At 35.8% G+C, this 23,460-nt stretch overlaps 1 protein-coding gene across 5 annotated transcripts in view; it reads left to right on the forward strand.

The window, feature by feature from the left end:
- Positions 1-23,460, forward strand: part of FOCAD (focadhesin) — a 315,881-nt gene that overhangs the window by 267,886 nt on the left and 24,535 nt on the right. For all 5 annotated transcript variants that reach the window (XM_017949827.3, XM_021927475.2, XM_031654276.1 and 2 more), the window contains one exon: positions 1,621-1,701. In XM_017949827.3, coding sequence (XP_017805316.2) covers positions 1,621-1,701 — 81 coding nt within the window. The remainder of the gene's footprint in view (positions 1-1,620; positions 1,702-23,460) is intronic.

Genomic DNA, 23,460 nt, shown 5'->3' on the forward strand with positions numbered 1-23,460 from the left:
TGTCTCCGTTAGAGAACAGTTTAGACATTCAGTGTCCTATATTTCACAAATGAAGAATTCATGGCTCAGAAAGATTACATGAGTTACATACAGAGTTAATTTGGTGACAAATCTAGAAACTAGAAACCAGGTCCTTCAAGCTTGGAACAGATTTATTTTGCTACATGTAATGGTAGTTTGTATAGTACTCATGTTTCATTAAAAGTCTCTTCATATTTGACTGGAGTTGTTCTGGCCTCTGATTTTGAAAAAATAATGGGGTAAATACATTTAAAGGTGTGTACCTTCTTAGCCTTGGAATTGAAATTCTGGGTCTTATTATAACAAGGCCTTTTCTATTTCTAGCTTTTTGGTAAAAGCAGTAAAAAATATTTGCAGTTCCCACATACGTAATGTGCATTTGTACTTGGAGATTTTATGGGGAAGGCATGATTGTTGATACATCTGCTCCTTGCTCTTTATAGGACTTTGACCCATTGGCTATCTTGGACCCAGGCCAGAGAGGTTTAGGTACCAATGATTCCTTATTAAAACCTAGTTTTACTTACCCTCTAACAAGTAGTCTACAGATGGCATTAACATAAATGTGGGCCTCTGTAATTACCATTTTCCTTTCTTTCAGTCATTCTGTAGCTATGGAAATAGGACACTGGTCCACAGCCTTGGCAATGTAGTGAACTTTAGACAGCTAAAGTTACCATATTAAAATGGAAAAAATAAGAAAACTTAGTCATACCGGAAGCCCTGGGTAATACTAGTTTTGAAGGGCAGGGATCTCACAGTGTCATGGTAAGATAGGATATTTATGTCAGGCTTTTACTTTTTTATGTAGGCTTTTAATTGCCATATTATGGGGTATTTGGTCTGGCCCGCATGTACTCAAATCAGGTACTAGTGAATCATCATACATCCAGGTTCTTCTGAACAAAATGATTGTGTATCTGGAAAAGTACTGCTACTTGTTCCTGATGGAATTTTCCAATTGAGTCATTTCTTGCAGTAAAAATCATCTCATGAAACAATTATGGGAAACTGGAAGGAAAAGAATTTAGGAGACACTCAGGACTCAACTAGCATAAATGTCACTGCTTCACCATTCCAGCTTAGTAACCACATCTGGTTATTTGCACATGTTGGTCACTTAGAGGTCTCTGCCTTAGGTAAGGGACTGGTGCTGTTAATACTAGTTGTTGAATTTCTATGGTTCATATATCTGATTCAGCATGTCCTGAAGTGGCACCTACCTCAGCCTCAAAGCTCATCAGATTCCTTGCTGACTCTGAGGAGGTCACTGGATTGGGGCTCATTGATGTGACAATATGGAAAGGATTTTTTTTTTTAACCACTTCACTCAAGTGTTCATCTTCTATGATTTTTTTTTTCCAGACTTTACTAAATTTGCCACCATTTTAGATTTGCTTGCATAGCTTAAGTGATTACTTCAAGGCCAGTCACTTAATCTAATAGAATTGGTTGCAGCCACAAAGTATTGTGCTGAGATTAATGGCATAAACATCTCCAGTTTGTCTCTAGGTTGATATGGCAGCATGAGATCATTATCTTTCCTTCATTAGGCCTGCCAAGTTCACTGGTTAATTTGATCGTTTTCTGTCTCCACAGTTCCTACTGACTATAGCTATTTGCCTGAAAGCAGTTTTATTGGAGCAGCCATTGGCTTCTTCATTACAGGAGGAAAAAAAGGCAAGCGAGCACATTTCTTGAATTTTATCATTCTATCTGCATGTTGTTATAAGCAAATTTGTGTACCCTAAGCATGCCTCTGTAGAATCAAGCAATACAAATCTGAAGGGGTGAATATTTTCATCTGCTAAACCATCTTTGCAATAGAGATGACCAGCAACTAGCTACAATAATCGGTACATAAATATACACATTGTGTGGTTTCTTAGAATCACTGTCCCTGATCATGGGTGGCTCTGTGAAAATCTTAGTCTCCCATTTGGCCCTTTCAAAAGTACAAACACAGATTACATTTCAAGTGAGTGTGATCTAGAAAGAGAAAACATACCTGGGTGCAGTTTCTATCCCAGGATCTGTCTTGCAAGTAGATCTTCTCCCTGCATCTTTTATAATTATTCTGTGTTGTTGAAATCACTGGCTCTAGTTCCTATTTTTAGTTTGTGTTCTTTTCCTTGCACATATTTGAGCCTTTGTGATTCTGTATTGCTGCCACCCCCATTAAAGTACAAGCAACTTGAAGACAGAGATTGAGTGCCTTTTGTTTTTAACTGGAGCCAGAACAATGCCATGTAACTTATTGAATAAATGTTCCTTAATAATACACATATAGTTTTCAGGGCTGTGAGGAAAAAATGGATTAGAACTGAACATGTCATGGCTCAGGAATAAGCCTCATTAATGTGGTATTCTTTCATTGATGGATTTACTAATTTTATTCTTCCTTGGCTAGGTCAGTCTTCCTTGATTAGGTCAGTCTGAGCAAAATCAGTGCCTGTATTATAGCAAGACCATCCCAATTTTAGAAAGGAAAAAAACAACCAAAAAGACTGGAAAAAATCTGAAAGTGGCAGTTTGATTTGTGAGGGTGGTGGAAGTAAAATGTTACCTTTGGAAGGGAAGTTAAAGCTGTGTTGTCTGATTTCCCACTGGGTACAGTAATCCCTGGAACTTCCAGATTATGAATATTTTCATAGCCTGGAGACAAATTCCATTAATTTCTGGAGTTCTAGAATTTGTGCTATTATTCTAGGGTCCTGAATTAGCATGATTTACTTATCCTCAGTAAAAATTCACATATGGTTATGTCATTGTTGTACATGACGCACTTATATATAAACAGATCATATATTATAATGTACAACTAGTTCATTGTTTATGTTACCATAAATTAAGTCTACTTAAAATAAATATTATAGTAGAGATGTCTTCATTAGGAAGAAATTCTTACTAAATGAGCATCTAAAATTTTCATGGCCAAACTAATGCTAGGAATATGTATATATTTCTGCTGTATTTTGTGTTAGGTTGCTTATTGATATGAAATTTTAAAATGAGGTGAGATATTTTCATGAGAAATAAAAGTAAAAATTCTTAAGGTCAAATGAAAGCTAGACTGTTTTTCTTTTCTACTGAATAAAATGTTAGTCTACCTCCCCAGATCCATATTTCTTGGCAGACATGAATTTTCTCTGAATCTTATGGGAAATTTTTAGTTGAATGTAACATTTTTACGATTCTGTAGTCATGGTACAACAGGAAATGTTCTGCTATAAGGCTGAAAAATCAAGTGGAACTGGAATCAGTGTTGTTATGTGCAGTCTTGCTGAAAACTGTTTTAAAACAAATAAATGAAGTATTAAGAATGCCATATTTATTACCAATCAGATTTTTGGCATTTTCAGGTTGTGGGAGAGGGCTGTCGTCTTGTCAGGTTTGCTGACTAGATTCAGAGGAAAATCTATTCAGCCTTACACATTACTAATGATGACCCCAGAGGAGTGGGGGCCGTGGGAGGCTGACCTCCGCCTCCAAAGCCCATTTACAAAAACAAAACCAGACCCTGCTCTATGGGGCTAAATGGGATGGCCAAATGTGGAGGTGTGCATGCAAACGAGTGTTTTCTTCTTCAATATACCCAGCTCATTTGAATTTTAATAACTCCCTTCTGAAGCAGCTTTTGAGTTTAAATGTCTGGATGTCACTCATCAGAGCCCGGTGGAGCTGCTGATAGGAAGGATGGCAACTTTGGTGAACTCTTTTGAAGAATAAATGGTTTTAGAAAATAAAAATAATGCTTAGCATAGGCAGAAAATTTTAGGGATGGCATGGTTTCATTGCCTCTGCGTGCTACTTTTAACTTGAGCAACTCACTAGAGAAAAGAAATGTGATGGGCCATCCCCAATCTACATTTGTGCCAGGATGAGATTGGGCATGGTGGTCTCAAATTTAGCCAATCAAATTTGAGATAGGAATCTGTTCATCTGTTTTCTAATGTTTAGGGCTTTCTCACTTAGGATACTAACTTTAGTACTCATGTGATAGAACATATAAGATGTTCATAGCATCCATTCTTTCATGCAGACCCACATTTTAAAACCATACTAAGTAGATGAAATTCCTTCAGTTTTTAAATAATTCAATTCATGGTTTTGACTATAACTGGTTTTTGTTTGTTTGTTTGTTTTGCTACACCATGTGACATTCTCCTTTCTTCTCTCATAGCCCTGGAATTCCTCTATCAGATATATTGTTCCCTAATCTTTTGTTTTCATTATTATCTATTTTTGTGAACATTTCTTGACTATGCTAGGCTTAAAATCTTTGCTTATCATATAACTCCTCCTAACATGGATTTTTTTCCCCTTGAAGAGCCTCTCATTTTTGACTCTTTTTGTTTTGCTTCTTTTCTACTTTTATTCTTTTGTCTGATTTCTGATTTTCTCAAGATCATAGGCTGTTCAGATCTCATCAAGATTTTATCCACTTCCTTTGTAATACCTCAGAAACATTTAAAGTACTTAATAAATGTGATTCTTTCTAAAGCTAATATTAGATATTTCTATATAATATCGTTATTTTTTGTTATTATATTGCTGGGGAATGTGACTAACACTTTCTAAGCTTATATTTTCCTATTAGGCTTTAAAAGTTCCCAGTAAGAAGTATTAACTAAGCAAACTATATTTAAGTCCATGTAATAGTCATTATGAATGGCCTTCTTTCTTGATATTGATTCATTGGTCAGTGATCTGCGTATGTAAGTATTGGGCTTATATACAAAGTACAGGTAGGCGTATGCTCCTTCAGTCATTTTTGGACTATTAGCATGAGAGGTAATTGTTGAGAAGGAAATATGCCAAGGGAACAGACTTAGTGAACTCTTGAGTGTAGAATAAATGATATGAGAAAGCTGTCCTATTTTCTGATAAAATCATGGAGTTGGTTGCCAAGATTACGTGTGATTTTTGAGTATTTTAATTTAGGAATAGTTTACCTGTACAACTCTTTAAAAAATATTGTTAGAAGTCAGTGTATATATATATATGTATGTATGTGTGTGTGTGTGTATATATATATATATATAACACTAAGTTAAAAATGTATAAAGAAGAAAATAAGACAATCCTCTGTCATGTCACCACTTGGAGATAGCCACTGTAGATATGTCCTTCATAATGTCCTTCTACATGTATGTGTTTGTGTTATATTGTACCATAAAATTTATTTTATTGTCTTATTTTTAAAAAATTAATAACTTTACATGTAAATGGACATAATTAGCACCCATGTCTTCCAAAAAAAACCTTGAGGAAGTAAGAGAAGACTCCTATTGCATGGTTTTCTGGACATTTGTCAATAGGATATGTTTTTGATGTGTTTGATTCCTTTTTTGTTTCATGAGGTTTGTTTTCATAAACCTCATGAAAATGTTTGGAAGGAAAACTGTCAATTATCCCATGACTCTACAGCTATTACCATTTCTGGATATTACTTAATTTGTTGCTTCTGGGATTACAAGCATGTGCCACCACGCCTGGCTAATTTTTTGTATTTTTAGTAGAGACAGGGCTCCTCCATGGTGGTCAGGCTGGTCTCGAACTCCCAACCTCAGGTAATCCGCCCACCTCAGTCTCCCAAAATGCTGGGATTGCAGGTGTGAGCCACCATGCCCGGCCTGTGTTTCTGAACTTAATGTTATATTATAAACTTTCCCTGTTTTCATATATCACCATAACAATAATATAATAATAACTATTATCTATGAGACAGGGTCTCCGCTCTGTCACCCAGGGTGAAGTGCAGTGGCACGATCGTGGCTTACTGCAACTTCAAACTTTCCAGCTTAAGTGATCCTTCTGCCTCAGCCCCTCAGGTAGCTAGGAGTGCAGGTACATACAACCAGAACCAGATAATTTTTTTACTTTTTGTAGAGATGGAGTCTCACAATGTTGCCTAATCGGGCCTCAGACTCTAACTTCGAGCAATCCTCCTGCCTTAACCTCTTTAAATGTTGGGATTACAGGCATGAGCCACCATACCTAGCATAATTATCATTTTTAAATGACTAGAGAATATTTCATCAAATTCATAAGTCATAATAAACTTAATCATTTTAGTATTTGCCATTTAAAAAATTTCAATTTTAGTGAACATCTTGTTTTGTTTTGTTTTGTTTGAGACAGAGTCTTGCTCTGATGCCCAGGCTAGAGTGCAGTGGCGTGATCTCAGCTCACTGCAACCTCTGCCTCCCAGGCTCAAGTGATTGGCCTTCCTCAACCTCCCGAGTAGCTGGGATTACAGGCAAGTGCCACCAAGCCCAAAGATAGGTAGGTAGGTAGGTACGTAGGTAGGTACCTACGTACCTTTTTTTTTTTAGTAGAGACGGGATTTTTCTATGTTGGCTAGGCTGGTCTTGAACTCCTGGCCTCAAGTTATCTGCCCTCCTCTGCCTCCCAAAGTGGATTACAGGTATGAACCACCATGCCTGGCCTTTAGTGAACATCGTTATGCACATAGCTCTCTTCCGCTACAGCTTTCCTTCAGGGAAATTCTCGGTAATGTAGTGAGCAGGAGTCCAAGGATTTGGTGACTGTAGGGATGGCCAGGTCTCATTGCCCTTCAAAAAGCTTGTACCAGTTTTCAGTACCTCAGCCCTGTATGAATTCGCAAAAATATAAAACACAGAGATTAAAGGCATAGGCTTCAGGCTTCCTGGGTTCATATCCCACTTCCACTACTTACTGGCTGTATAACTTCAGGCAAGCTGTGTCTGTAAGCTTTGACTGCTTCTGTAAAATGGAGAAAATAATTAACTCTTTTTTATAGAGTTTTGTAAGGATTATGAGTCACTTTATATAATAGTACTTATAAAACAATATAAAGAATAAATTCCTTCTATTATAATGTCATATCAAAAAGCAGCCCAATAAACAAATGATAACAATAAAAACCAGTAAGATATAAAATGATGCCTTAAGACTGCTCTCATTTGCATATAATTGCCAGAAGATCTGAACATTTGTACATTTATTTACTGTTTAAAAGGTTGGTTGTTTTTTTTTTTTAAGTAAATTTGGAATTTTTTTAAAAATTTGTTTTTTAATTGACTAATAATTATACATATTCATGGAGTACATAGTGATGTTTTGATGATATGTATAATGATCAGATCAGAGTAATTAGTATATCTATCATCTCAAACATTTATCATTTCTTTGTGTTGGGAACATTCAATTCCTCCTCCTAGCTACTTGAAACTATGTATTATTGGTAACTATACCCACCCTACAGTGGGATGATAGAACACTAGAACTTATTCCTCCCATCTAACTGTGGTTTTGTATCCTTTAACAAGTCTCTCCCTATCTCTTTCTTCCCCCTGCTCTTTCCCAGCCTCCAGTATCCTCTGTTCTGCTTTTCACTTCTGTGAGATCAACTGTCTTTTTGCTTCCACATATGAGTGAGAACATGTGGTATTTAACTTTCTGTTCCTGGCTTATTTCACTTAACATAATGTCTTGCGTATCTATCCATGTTGCCATGACTAGCCGGATTTCATTCTTTTTGATGGCTTAATAGTATTCCATTGTGGATATATACCACATTTTAAAAAACCTTTCATCTATTGTTGGACACCTAGATTTATTCCATATCATGGCTATTGTGAATAGTGCTAAAATAAACATGGGGTACAGATGTCTCTGATATGATTTCCTTTCCTTTGGATACATGCCCAGTAGGAGGATTGTTAGATCATATTGTAGTTCTATTTTTCGTTTTCTGAGGAACCTCCCTACAGTTATTTATAGTGGGTGTATGAGTTTACATTCCCACCAACAGTGAATGAGTTCCCTTTTCTTCACATCCTCAACAGCATTTGCTGTTGTTTGTTTGTTTGTTTGATAATAGCCATCCTCACTGGGGAGAGATGATATCTCATTGTGGTTTTGATTTGCATTTTCCTAATGATTAGTGATGCTGAGCGGTTTTTCATATGTTTATTGGCCATTTGTATGTCGTTTGAGAAATGTCTGTTGAGATAATTTCCCCATTTTAAAATAAGATTGTTTATTTTTTGCTGTTGAGATGTTTGAGTTCCTTGTATATTCTGGATGTTAGTCCCTTGTCAGATGAATAATATGCAAATATTTTCTCCATTCTGCAGGTTGTCTTTTCATGTCGTTGATTATTTCCTTTGCTAAGAAGCTTTTTAGTTGGATATAATCCCATTTATTTTGCTTTTATTTTCTGTGCTTTTGCAGTCTTATTCATAAAATCTTTCCCTAGGCCTGTGTCCTGAAGCATTTCTTCTATGTTTTATTTTTGCAGTTTTATCATTTTGTGTCTTACATTTATGTCTTTGATGCATTTTGAGTTGATTTTTGTAGGGCAAGAGATTGGGGAATCTAGTTTAATTTTTCTGTATATGGATATCCAGTTTTCCTAGCATCACATATTGAAGAGACTCTCCTTCCCCACTGAGTGTTCTTGACGTTTTTGTCAAAAATCAGTTTGCTATAGATATGTAGATTAGTTTCTGAGTTCTCTATTCTGAATTTATTTTTGTTTGTATTTTTTACCCTTTTATTTTGAAACAATTTCAAGCATAAAAAAGTTGTAAAATGCATAAAAAAGTTGCAAAAATTGTCTTCCTTTTTTAACAGTAAGAAAAACTCCACATTCCTTTTAGCCAGAGACACTATTCAGGTTTCATCAACAATCCCAGTGATGTTTTTAATAAAAAACTAATCTCAGCTAGAATGTTGCTCTGCACTTATTTATTGTGTCTCTTTGGTCTCCTTCAACCTGAACACTTCTTCAGTTTTTTCTGTGACTTCTTGACTTTAACTAGTTTTAAGATTAGAAGCCAGTTATTTTATAGAATGCTCTTTAATTTGGGTTTGCCTGATATTTCTCATATTAGAGTTAGGTGGGGTCACTTTTGGTAGAGTATGACAGACGTGTAGCTGTGCGCTTCTCACCACGTCCCATCTGTGGCACATGACGTCTGAGCTCCCTCCACTGGGGTGGTGAGCTTTGATCACTTGGATAAGATGTTGTTTTCTAGGTTTCTCCACTATGAACTTATTCTTTTACCCTTATCTTCAATAAATCTTGTGGAGATGTTTTGAGACTTCACAAATATTCTATTTTCATCCTATTTTCACCTATTAGTTTTAGCATTCACTAGTACTTTTGCCCGAATTATTACTGTGATAGTTGCAAAAAGGTGATTTTTTAAAATCCATGAATCCATCTACGTTTTTTATTAGGCATTCTGCTGTTAAGAAAGGATTTCTGTCCTCTTCTCCTCCTCTCCTCTCCTCTCCTCTCCTCTCCTCTCCTCTCCCCTCCCCTCCCCTCTCTTCCCTTCCCCTCTCCCTTCCCCTCCCCTCCCCTCCTCTCTCAGTTCCTTCTCTCTCCATATTAGTGTACACTCCTAAATTCCTATTTTATTTAACTATTCAATTATCTATTAGTTTGATCTTCAATTTGTCCAATAAATTGAACAAAATGTTTAATTTGACCAATAAGAGCCTCTACAAGTTGGCTCCTGTGTCCTTTTGACATGACCCCCTCATGCTTTGACTAGTTCCTTTGTGGCACAAGAAGATGTCCTAGGTTTATTTTGTATTATCCCCAGCCGTGTAATAGATACTCCAGGTTTCTTTTAGTGGAGATTGGTATTTAGAAGCTAACATCTGTGTGCAAAGTATCTCATTGCTGCTGGGGTAATCTTTGTCTCTAGGCCCTTTCAATGAACAGAGCTAGGAAATATAAGTGCTTATTCTCTCTCATCTATATTTATTTCTGTATTTAGCTATATACGTAATGAAAGTCTTTCTTTTTGAATTTGTATCTCCCTTCCCTGACAGTAAGAACCTTCACTCTCATTATCCTCAATATATTTGCTCATTTGTCCAATCCTCCTGGATGTAACTGTCCCTACTGGACCACTGTCCTAAACTGCCTTCCTCACTCAGGTCTCCACTCGCTGCCACCCTACTTTGTGGCCTTCCTGGTTTTAAGGGGCCTTGGGATATTTTTGCTTTTAATTAAAAAAATGTTATTGAAATATTCAGTCTTAAGATAGAAAACCTATCAACCTTTAGTGTCTGTCTGATGTATCAGAATCATCGATTGATTTTAAAAACTTTCTTGATTGTAGTTTCTTTCAGGGGACTAGGCATCTCTTAGTTTCCACTAATAGGCAATGCTGTAATTCTCTCTGCCTGTGTTTTCTATGGACTTAGTCTGGAAAAAATCCTACTCATCCTTTTCATCTTGATTTAAATATTCTTTCCTTGGTGGGGGAAGATAGGGGCTTCTGTGATGTTCCCAGATTAAGTTAGATTACTTTTGTAATACTTTCCTATATATTTTCATGGTGCTTAATATATGTGTCATCATTTTATTTTTTTTTCTTTTTTTTAATGTGTCATCATTTTCATAATTATTTATATTTCTTTGTTTAAAGTCTGTCTTTCCCACTAGGTGCGATTTCCTCAATGGACAGGAAGAATAGCTGTGTTTTATCTTAAATACTTAGAACAGATTGACATGTAATAGTTTTCTAATATTTATTGATCTATAACTTTAAACATACACACAAATATATATACACACACACACACACACACACACACATACATACACTAGATAATTCTAAGTGAAGTTACCTGTAAGCAGTATTTAGCTGGAGAAAGTAAAGATATGTCCAAACCACAAAAGCAATATGCTAGTGATGGAAAATATACAGACTCAGGCTGTTAGCCTACTTGTTGCCAGACTTTTTACTATAAGGGTTAGACATGTGAATTGTGGCATTGAGATCTGATCCTCTGTGTAGCTAAAGTACGTGCAATAATGGGTCCTGTTTTAATGCATTATGTTTGGATATACCGTTTATATCAGAGTTCTTTGAGGCTGTCAACTGATGAGAGATTTAAAGTAACTTTGTTTCCAGGTTTTACAACATCTGGATCTTTTTAACAAGTACTGTTAGGCATTCTCAGTTCCAAATCTATTGTCCGTAAAGCATTTCATTATTTCTTTTTACTTAAAAAACTTGTTTGAAAGACAAAGCACTGTAATAAAGGAACTGATCATTCCTGTTGTTTAGATGTGGATTCTTTTGTCCAGTGCTAAAGATCTCTGGGGAAGGAACTAGTTCGCTGTGTTCTCCCTTGGCTTTGGGACTCCCTCTCTTTCTTTCCATACCTTCCCCAAAATGCATGAAACAGCCAAATATTTTCTCCATTTCCAACAGCTACTATAGTTCCTCTCATTCCAGTTAGTGTCCGAATCAGTTCCCTACAAATAGTGGAAAATTTTGTGTGAGTCTAGTTATACCACTCAGTATTGATTCCTTGCCCTTTTAAATGTGGAAGATTTATTTCATTATTGGACTGATGTAATTTTTCAACCCTATTCTTTGTTGCTGACACTTGCATGTATATTAGGTCAATTCTAGTGAATATAGAAGCAACGTGTAAAGTGCAGTTATTGGTGACAGTTGTCCTGTCAAAAGAGAGCTCATTGTCTTAAGAATAAAACATCTGGAAAATGGTCATATTTCACATGGGCTCCTGGTATTAGAAGACAGTTTGGATGCGTTTCCTGTTTCCCTAGATCCTCTGGAAACTCCAAAGTCTTTGTAGTGGATTCTCTCAAAGTACCTGGAAAAAAATTTTTATGTAATTTTGAAAATACTCAATCTCTGAGAGTTTTTTTTAAGTAGAACTGTATTTATGAATTAATGATTTCCAGTACAGAATTGGATACATTGTTCTTAAATGGAGAGATGTAATTCTTGCATAGATATTTACTATAATGTCTGCCAGTTTATCAAACTATTTCTATGAATCATGTGCCAAAAAGACCCCAAAAAGCAACTTAATTTTTGTGGGTTTTTTTAATGTGAAATAAAAGACTTCTATCTGCAGCCAATGTTGTGTAGAGATACTTAGCGCATATGTGTAATCAGCATGGAGTTATGTGAATAGACAACCAGTTAACTCCTATCATAGCATTTTTTATCACATAATTTATTACACCTGATTTTGCCTTGTTTGTTCTCATATTAGAATATAAGCTCCACGAGCATAGGGACCTATACTGTCTTGTTCAACACTGCCTCCACTGTTGGAGTCAGTGCCTGATACCTAATAGATAGATACTCAGTAAATAGTTGAATGAATGAATGTGTTTATAAATGCATTTACTTTATTTGTCAGAATTTTTTTTTTCCTTATAATAGCAATGGTTGGCCTGGTGCGGTGGTTCATGCCTGTAATCCCAGCACTTTGGGAGGCTGAGGCAGGCGGATCACCTAAGATCAGGAGTTCGAGACCAGCCTGGCCAACATGGTGAAACCCCATCTGTACAGAAAACACAAAAAATTAGCCAGGTGTAGTGGTGCACACCTGTAGTCCCAGCTACTCGGGAGGCTGAGGCAGGAGAATCGCTTGAGCCTGGGTGGCGGAGGTTACATTGAGCCATGATAGTGCTAGTGTACTTCAGCCTGGATGACAGAGCGAGACTCTGTCTCAAAAAAGAAAAAATAATACTAATAGCAATGATTAACTCTCTAATAATATTTATTCAACTCCCAATATTACATCTCAAGATGGAACACAACTAAAACACCAATTACTGGTAGCATAGCAGAGAAGAGTGGCAGGTGTGTTGAGCATCAACTTTTTTTTTTTTTTTTTTTGAGACAGAGTCTTGCTCTGTTGCCAGGCTGGAGTGCAGTGGCATGATCTTGGCTCGCCGCAACCTCCCCCTCCTGGGTTCAAGCGATTCTTCTGCCTCAGCCTCCCAAGTAGCTGGGACTACAGATGCATGCCACCACACCCAGCTAATTTTTGTATTTTTAGTAGAGACGGGCTTTCACCATGTTGGCCAGGATGGTCTTGATCTCTTGACCTTGTGATCCATCCTCCTCGGCCTTCCAAAGTGCTGGGATTATAGGCATGAGCCAGAGCATCAACATTTTTAAAACGTGAAAGAGCGTTTGTTGGAGGGGAGAGAAGCATCACTGGATGGCACACTGCTAGTTTTACCTACCTTTTGGCAGGAGGGAGCAGGTTAGTGGGTAGCCTAAGGAAATGTGCTGATTTTTGAGAAGGTGCAGGTGGGAAATAAGTCTACAATATTGGAGAAAGGCCTGGATTAGAAGTATGGATTTATATTCCTCAACATATAAGTAAAATTTGAAACTATGAAAGTAGATGAACTTTCACAGAGGAAGAACACAGAAGCTTAAGGAAGCAGTTATTTCAGGAATGAGGGCATGGTACTCTTTTATATGGAAAAGTATGGAAAGAAAGACTGAGAAAATACCCTTGAATTAGGCATTTAGATGACCATTAGAAATCTTAGCAAGGGCAGTTTCGATGGAGTGACAGGGCCAATGTCTATGTAGCAGTTGTGTTAGGGTACTTTTTATTCCAGAAAGCAATGACTCGTACTTCAACTAACTCAAAAATACTTATTGCAAGGATTCCTAGGTTTCACAGAAATCCAAGGACAGAAACTTTGTTTTTGGGAGTATCAAGAACAGAAAGATATCAGGCACTGAGACTGTATCTCTCTTTTTCTCTTTTTCAGGGGCTGCGTGGTATCAGTTTCTCTTGTGGTTTCTGTTTTTTTCTTCTAAAGACTCATCCATCCCTTTCTAAGCTTCTTATGCTTTTTTGGTGATAAAATACATACAACATGCCATTTTAACCGTTTGAAAGTTTTCAGTGGCATTTAGTGCATTTACAATATTGTGGTGCCATCACGACTATTTCCAGAATGTTTTCATTACCCCAGAAGGAAACATTAAGCCCGTTGAACAGTTGTTCCCCATTTCCCATTTCTCCAAGACCCTAGCAACCAATAATTTGCTTTCTGTCTCTGTGTATTTTCCTTTCCTTTAAATGTCATTTAAATGGAACCATACAGTATGTGGCCTTTATGATTGGTTTCTTTCACTTGGTATAATGTTTTCAAGGTTCATTCTTGTTGTAGCAAGTATCAGTACTTCATTCCTTTTTATAACTGAATAAAAATACCATTACATGGGTATGCCACATTTTACTTATGCATCAGTTTATGGACATTTGGGTTGTTTCTACCTTTTGGCTATTGCAAGTGATGCTGTTATGAATATTTGTGTACAAGTTTTGGGTGGAACACCTTTTTCAATTCTCTTGGTGTGTATATAGCAAGAAGGGGAATTACTGGGTTGTATGGTAATTCTGCTTAACTTTTTGAGGAACTACCAAACTGTTTTTCCACTGTGGCCGCCCTGTGTTACATTCTTGCAAGCAATATAGGAGGGTTCCAGTTTCTCCATGTTCTTGCCAACACTTGTTTTCCATTATTATTATGGTTGCCAACTAATTGGCTGTGAAGTGGTATCTCATGTGATTTGGGTTTGCATTTCCCTAATGACTAATAATGTTAAGTATCTTTTCATTTACTTATTAGCCATTTGTATATCTTCTTGGAGAATTGTCTGTTCAAGTCCTTTGCCTATATTTTTGAAAAATAAATTACCTGTTGTTGAGTAGTAAGAGTTCTTTGTGTATTCTGAAAATAGACCCTTATTTATAATTTGCAAATTCTCCCATTCTATAGATTGTCTTTCATTTACTTGATAATACCCTTTAATGAAAAAAATTTTTGACTTCAACAGAGTCCAATTTATCTGCTTTTCTTTTGTTGCTCAGGTTTTTAGTGTAATTTCTGTGAATCCATTGCCAAATCCAAGGTCGAAGATTTAACCCCCTGTGTTTTCTTCTAGGAGTTTGATTGGTTTAGTCCTTATATTTAAGCTGTTAACCCATTTTGAGTTAATTTTCATGTTTAGTGTCAGGTAGGGACCTAACTTCCTTCTTTCACATGTGAGTATCTAGTTGTCTCAGCACCATTTATTGAAGAAATCATTCTTTTCCCCATTGAAGGATCTTGGCACCCTTGTCAAAAATCCATTGGGTATAAATATATACGTAATTTCTACTCTCTAGAGTCCAGAAATAAACCCATACACTGTTCTATAAGTCTGTCTTTATATGTACTAATACCACACTGTTTTGATTACTATAGCTGTATAGTAAGATTAGTGTGCATGAGTTCTCCACATTTTTCTTTTTTCAAGATTTTTTTTTAGCTATTTGGGGCCCCTTGCAATTCCACATGAATTCTAGGATTGGCTTTTTCATTTCAGTGAAAAGGACTCTTGGAATTTTGATGGGGATTGCATTGAATCTATGGATCACTTTGGGTAGTATTATAGTTTTAGAATATTCAGTATTCAAATCCGTGAACACAAGATGTCTTTCTATTTATTTAGGGCTACTTTAATCTCTTTAGCATGTTCTATACATTTTGGTGTATAAGTCTTTCCCCTTGGTTGAATTTATGCCCAGGTATTTCATTCTTTTGAGTGCTATTGCAAGTGGAATGGTTTCTTAATTTCTTTTTCAGATTATTCACTGCCAGAATGTACAAACACAACTAATTTTTGTGTGTTGGTCTTATACCCTGCAACTTTATTGAATTCCTTTATTAACTCTATTAGTTTTTAAAAACATTCTTTGGGATTTCCTTTATATAGAATCCTATCATTTGCAAGTATAGTTTTATCTCTTCCTTTCCAATATGAATGCCTTTTCTTTTTCTTGTCTAATTGCTCCGGTTAGAACATCCAGTACAAAGTGGTGAAACTGGGAATCCTGTCTTATTCTTGATTGTAGAGAAAAAGCTTTCAGGTTTTCACCATTGAGTATGATTTAACTGTGAGTTTTTCACAATTTTTCTTTATCATGTTAAGATAGTATTTTGAGTGTTTTTTATTAGAAAAGGGTGTTTGTCAATGCTTTTTCTGCATCAGTTGAAGTAGTCATGTGGGCTTTTTTCCTTTGTATTATTAATGTTAAATATTACCCTGATTGATTTTCTTATGTTGAACAACCTTTGCATTTCTGGGATAAATCGTGTTTGATCATAGTGTATAATCCTTTTAATATGCTGTTGGATTCTGTTTGCTAGTGTTGAGAGTTTTTGCATCTATATTCATAATATGTATCAGTCTCTGGTTTTCCTTTTTTATGATGTCTTTGATATCAGGATAATGCTGATCTCTTAGAATAAGTTAGGAAATACTCCTCCTATTTTTTTAAGGAAATTGAGAAAGATTGATGTTAATTCTTTAAGTTTCTGGGAGAATTCACCAATGAAACCTTCTGGTCTTGAACTTTTCTTTGTTGAGAAATTTTTGATTGCTGATACAATCTCTTTATTTGCTATAGGTCTGTTAAACTTTCTATGTATTCCTGACTCAGTTTTGATAATTTTTGTGCTTCTAGGAATTTTTCGATTTAATCTAGATTATCTAGTCTGTTGGCATACAGTTTTTCATAGAATTCTCTTACAATCCTTTTTATTTCTGCAAGGTCCATATAAATGTTTCCATATTCATTTCTGATTTTATTTGCATGTTCTCTAATGTTTTTTTCTTAGTCTAGCTAACAGTTTGCCAATTTTGTTTATCTTTTCTAAGTTCCAGTTTTTGGTTCTGTTGTTTGTATTGTTTTCTTATTCTTTTTTTTTTTTTTTTTTTTTTCTTTTTTTTGAGAGATGGAGTATTGCTCTGTTGCCCAGACTGGATTGCAGTGGCGTGATCTCAGCTCACTCCAACCTTCGCCTCCTGGTTCAAGTGATTCTCCTGCCTCAGCCTCCTGAGTAGCTGGGATTACAGGTGTCTGCCACCATGCCTGGCTAATTTTTGTATTTTTAGTAGAGATGGGGTTTTACCATGCTGTCCAGGCTGGTCTCGAACTCCTGGTGTCAGGTGATCTGCCCACCGTGGCCTCCCAAAGTGTTGGGATTACAGGCATGAGCCACTGTGCCCAGCCTGTTTTCTTGTTCTATACTTAATTATTTCCACTCTAAACTTTATTATTTCCTTCCTCTACCTTTGGGTATATTTGCTCTTCTTTTTCAAGTTCTTTGAGGCATAAAGTTGGGGATATTGATTATAATTATTTCTACTTTTTTAAAAAAATGCCCTTTTAAAACAGGCATTTATTGCTATAGATCTCTTCCAGTACACTGTATTTGTGCAATTCCATAAATTTTGGTATTTTTATTTTTATTTTCATTTGTCTCAAAGTATTTTATAATTTCCCTGTGATTTCTTCTTTAATCTGTTGGTCATTTAAGAATATCCTTTTTACTTTCCATTTATTTGTGAATTTTCCAGTTTTTTTTTTTTTTTTTTTTGGAAATCTGTTCTTGATTTCTATTGCATTGTGTTTATGAAAATACTTTGTATGGTTTTAATCTTTTAAAATTTATTGAGACTTGTTTTGTGGTCTGACATGTGGTAAGTCTTAGAGAATGTTCCATGTGCTCTTGAAATAAGTGTGTATTCTGATGGTGTTGAGTGGAACTGTTCTAGCTATGCCAGCTAGATCTCTCTGGTTTACACTGTTGATTAATAAGGATCCTTTATATCCTTATTAATCATATGTCTAAATATTCTATCTATTATTGAAGGTAGAGTATTGAAGCCTCCAATCATTACTGTAGAGCTAGCTATTTCTCCTTTCAATTCTGTCAGTGTTTATGTATTTGGGGGCTCTATTGTTTGATTTGTATGTGTTTATAATTGTTAAATTTCTTCCTTTTTTTTTTTTTTGGCAAGATCTGTTGTTGTTTTATTGCTTGAGTATCGATAGTATAAAAATACAGTACTCAAGAGCCCATATCATCAGTTACAAAAAAAAAAAAAAACAGAAAACACTTATTCCATCTTTATAAATAGACAGGTTGCTCTAGAAAGAGAAACCATGCAATAGACACTAAAGTAAGCTTTAGAAACAAACATTTAAATCTTTATTCTCAATTTAACATTTTCCAAAAGCACATCGTTTTATTTTAGTCTTTTGAAATAGAATAGTACCAAGTAAATTTAAAATGTGCCTCATTTCTGCCTTTGTAGATGCCATTACATTTGCTTACTAAGCCACTTCTTGAGTTAAAGAAATAAAACATACACACTGCTTTCTAGAGCTTAAAATTATGTCTCTTTAAATTAACACCCATCTCTCCAGCAGAGGGAGCAAATAAGCTTTTGTATTTTCGTTTCTACCAAAATAACTTCTTTGACTTACTATGTACTTTTGTATAAAACATTTTGAATGCTACATTAAAGAATAAATTTGTACTAAGAATGTATTTAAGTCAACTCAATAGTGCATATTAAATGTTCGTAAAATCTCCCAGGTGTAGGTCTTACACTTTTCATTTTGCTAAAGTTACTACATCCATGAAAATTTAATTCTAAATATTAGCTAAACAAAGAAAACTTATTACTTTTTTTCTGAACACATTAGAATTTAATCAGTTTATATTAGTACAAATGACGGAATGTGGATATTTTTCATCTCCCATATTTTTAAAATTATACTTTAAGTTATAGGGTACATGTGCACAACATGCAGGTTTGTTACATATGTATACATGTGCCATGTTGCTGTGCTGCACCCATTAACTCATCATTTACATTAGGTATATCTCCTAAGGCTATCCCTCCCCCCTCCCCACAATGGGCCCCGGTGTGTGATATTCCCCTTCCTGTATCCAAGTGATCTCATTGTTCAATTCCCACCTATGAGTGAGAACATGGCGGTGTTTGGTTTTCTGTTCTTGTGATGGTTTGCTGAGAATGATGGTTTCCAGCTGCATCCATGTCCCTACAAAGGACACAAACTCATCCTTTTTTTATGGCTGCATAGTATTCCATGGTGTATATGTGCCACATTTTCTTAATCCAGTCTGTCACTGATGGACATTTGGGTTGAGTCCAAGTCTTTGCTGTTGTGAATAGTGCCACAATGAACATACGTGTGCATGTGTCTTTATAGCAGCATGATTTATAATCCTTTGGGTATATACCCAGTAATGGGACTGCTGGGTCAAATGGTATTTCTAGTTCTAGATCCTTGAGGAATCACCATACTGTCTTCCACAATGGTTGAACTAGTTTACAGTCCCACCAACAGTGTAAAAGTGTTCCTGTTTCTCCACATCTCTCCAGCACCTGTTGTTTCCTGACTTCTTAATGATTGCCATTCTAACTGGTGTGAGATGGTATCTCATTGTGGTTTTGATTTGCATTTCTCTGATGGCCAGTGATGATGAGCATTTTTTCATGTGTCTGTTGGCTGTATGAATATCTTCTTTTGAGAATTGTCTGTTCATATCCTTTGCCCACTTTTTGATGGGGTTGTTTGTTTTTTTCTTGTAAATTTGTTTGAGTTCTTTGTAGGTTCTAGATGTTAGCCCTTTGTCCGAGGATTAGGTTGCAAAAATGTTCTCCCATTCTGTAGGTTGCCTGTTCACTCTGATGGTAGTTTCTTTTGCTGTGCAGAAGCTCTTTAGTTTAATTAGATCCCATTTGTCAATTTTGGCTTTTGTTGCAGTTGCTTTTGGTGTTTTAGACATGAAGTCCTTGCCCATGCCTATGTCCTGAATGGTATTACCTAGGTTTTCTTCTAGGGTTTTTATGGTATTAGGTCTAACATTTAAGTCTCTAATCCATCTTGAATTAATTTTTGTATAAGGAGTAAGGAAAGGATCCAGTTTCAGCTTTCTACTTATGGCTAGCCAATTTTCTTGATTAATCTAGCTTGAATTGATTCCAACTGAGCATCAACAACATACAAATATTCTGCTCCTATGAAGTTCTATTTCTCCCCTTTATGTTGTTATTGTCCCAAATTACATGTATATACATATGTGCCCATTAATGTAGATTTATAATCATTGTTTTATGCATTTGCCTTTTAAGTTACATAGTAAGTGAAAAGGGGAGTTATAAAACAAAAGTATAATAGTAATGGCTTTTTTTTTTTTTTTTTTTTTGTCGGAGTCTCGCTCTGTTGCCCAGGCTGGAGTGCAGTGGCCGGATCTCAGCTCACTGCAAGCTCCGCCTCCCAGGTTTACGCCATTCTCCTGCCTCAGCCTCCCGAGTAGCTGGGACTACAGGCGCCCCCCACCTCGCCCGGCTAGTTTTTTGTATTTTTTGGTAGAGACGGGGTTTCACCATGTTAGCCAGGATGGTCTCGATCTCCTGACCTTGTGATCCGCCCGTCTCGGCCTCCCAAAGTGCTGGGATTACAGGCTTGAGCCACCGCGCCCGGCCAGTAATGGCTTTTATATTTACCTATGTAATTACCTTTACCAGAATTCTTTATTTCTTTGTATAGCTTCAAATTATTGTCTAGATTACTATGTAGTGTCCTTTCATTTTGGCCTTAAGGACTCCCATTAACATTTCTTGTAGGGCATGTCTATGGATAACAAACTCCCTCAGCTTTGTTTTTCTGTATATATCTTAATTTCTCCCTAATACTTGAATTATAGTTTTGTTGGATGCAGCATTTTTTGATGACAGTTTTTTTTTTCTTTCAGTAAAAAGTGTTATCCTGTTCCTTACTGGACTCCATGGTTTCTGATGAGAAATGAGCTGTTAATCTTATTGGGAATCACTTGTATGTGATGAATCACTTCTCTTTGCTGCTTTCAAGATTTTCTGTCTTTGTCTTTTGAAAATTTGACCACAGTATGTCTTAGTGTGGATCTCTTTGCTTTTATCTTTCTTAGACTTTGTTGAGCTTCTTAAATGTATGGATTTGTGTCTTTTTCATTAAATTGGAGAAGTTTTCGGCCATTACTTTTCAAATATTCATTCTGCCCCTTTCTCTCCTATCCTTCTGGGATTCCGGTTATGCATACCTTGGTATGCTTGATGTATCCTTAGGCTCTGTTCATACTTTTCATCTTTCTTTCCTCTCTGTAGACTGAGTGATTTCAGTTGACATATCTTTATGTGAGCTGATTCTTTTGCCTGCTCAAGTCTGCTATTTAATCCCTCTAGTGAGTTTTTCATTGCAGTTACTGTACTTTTTAGAGTATAGAGCTCTATAATTTGTTTGGTTCTTTTAAAAAAGAACTCTTTTTGATATTCTCTTTTTTCTTTTCTTGTAGTGTTCTCCTGGTTTCTTTTAGTTCTTTGTCCATAATTTTCTTTAGCTGAATATATTTAAGAGAGTTGATTTCAAGTCTTTGTCTAGTAAGTCCAATGTCTTTGCCTCCTCTGGGACATTTTCTATTAATTTCTTCTGTGAATTGACAAAGCTTCCTTGTTTCATTTTATGCTCCATATTTTTTTGAAAACTGGACTTTTTTTGAATGTTAAAATTCAGTTTAATTCCAAGAATTAAAAAAATGGTAAAATATATAACATAAAATTTAATTTTTAAATATACAATTTTATGACATTAAGCATTAATGTGACATTAAACATTAATTAAGCAACTATCACCGCCATCCAGCTTCAGAACTTTGAAAAATGAACATTTTGCATATTATAACAGGGTAACTTGGAGTATTAGAGTCTTTCTTTTCCTCATTGTTTGTTTTTGTTTCTTGCTGTGGGCTATGTTCAGTGACTTCTCAAAATTGTAAAGCCTGTCTGTATTCTTTGTCTTTGAAGGCTCTATTATTTTAGCCAGTGATTAGCTAGTGTCTGCTGTAGAGTTCCTTGAACACCAGAAGTCAAAAAAAGGAAAACAAAAAAGACTCTGCCTTTCCTCCATAAAGTGATTATTACACATTGCATGCCTATATCAAAATATTTCGTGTGCCCCATCAATATGTACACCTACTGTGTTCTCACAAAATCAAAAATTAAAAAAATACTCCACCGCCACTTCTGCTTCTACTTTTTAAATCTCTACCTATTATGCTGCTATTTCTGAATATACATCTTCTTTTTTAAAAAATTGTAGTGATAAGTCCATAACATAAAATTTACCCTCTTAACCATTTTTTTTTTTTTTAAATTTTTTGTGGGGCACAGAGTTTTGCTCTTGTTGCTCAGGCTGGAGAACAATGGTGCAATCTTGGCTCACCACAACCTCCACCTCCCGGGTTCAAGCAATTCTCCTGCCTCAGCCTCCTGAGTAGCTGGGATTACAGGCATGCGCCACCATGCCCGGCTAATTTTTTGTATTTTTAGTAGAGATGGAATTTCTCCATTCAGTAGTGTTAATGTGAATGTATATTCATATTGTTATGAAACAGATCTCCAGAACTTTTCATCTTAGAAAACTGAAACTCTAGCCATTAAACAATAACTCCCTTTCTCCCACGCTTCTCCCTAGCCCCTGGTAACCACCATTCTATTTTCTTTTTCTATGAATTTGTCTTCTTTAGATACTTCACATAAATGGAATCATACGTTTTTTGTGTGTGAATGACTAATTTAATGTAATGGCCTTAAGATTCATCCATGCTATAGCATCTAACATGATTTTCTTTCTTTATAAGATTGAATAATATTCTTGTTATGTATATACTGCATTTTGTTTATTTATTCTTTCATCAGTGGACATTTGGATTGCTTTTACCACTTGGCTATTGTGAATAATGCTGCTATGAACATGGGTTTGCAATATCTCTTCAAGATCTTGCTTTCAATTTCTTTGGGATATATACCCAAAAGTGAGGTTGTTGGATTATATGGTAGTTCTAGTTATAATTTTATATTTATATAAAATAATGTGTAATTTTTTAAGGAACTGCCATAATGTTTTATATAGTGGTCACACCATTTTATAATCCTACCAAGTGTACATAAGGGTTCAGATATCTCCATATCCTTGCCAACACTTTTTATTTTCTGGTGTTTTTGTTGCTATTGTTTTTATAGCCATTCTAATAGGTATGGGCTGATATCTCACTGTGGTTTCGATTTGGTTTGGTTTTTTTGCCTTCTGATTAGTGATATTGATTGTCTTCATATGCTTGTTGGACATTTGTATATCATCTTTGGGAAAATGTCTAAGTTCTTTGCCCATTTTTATATGCTTCTCTTTTTTTTATGCTACTCCTTTTTTAGCTGCTCTTTTTTCCTTTTGTTGATTCTCCCTCTACCCTGTCTTTTTCAGTTTCTGGTTACTCTGCTTTTCCTGCTAATTCAGCATGTGCTTCTCTTTTCTCCTATACTTCTTTCTGCTGTTTTTCATTTTTCTTTCTCTGCCTGCTTTTTGAGTATCTATTCATTTTGCTTCGGTTTCTCTTTTTCAACTTCTGATAATTCTGTTACTTTTTCTGCTGATTCCACATAGCTTCTCCTTTACCCTATGTTTCTCCTTTTTGCAGGTGTTTTTCCTTCTGTTGACTCTACCCTATTCTTCCAACTTTTCCACGTGCTGATTTTACCTCTGCTTCTCCTTGTTCCTGTGTTTCTCCTTCCTGCAGCTATTTTACCTTCTGCTGACTTTGCCCTGTTCTGATACCCTCTTCTTTCAGCATCTGCTAATGTGGCCTCTGATTCTCTTTGTTCCTGTGCTTCTCCTTTCTGCAGCTATTTTACCTTCTGCTGACTTTGCCCTGTTCTGCTTCCCTCTTCT

This window comes from Papio anubis, chromosome 13, assembly GCF_008728515.1.
Source record: "Papio anubis isolate 15944 chromosome 13, Panubis1.0, whole genome shotgun sequence".
Lineage (NCBI taxonomy): Eukaryota > Metazoa > Chordata > Mammalia > Primates > Cercopithecidae > Papio > Papio anubis.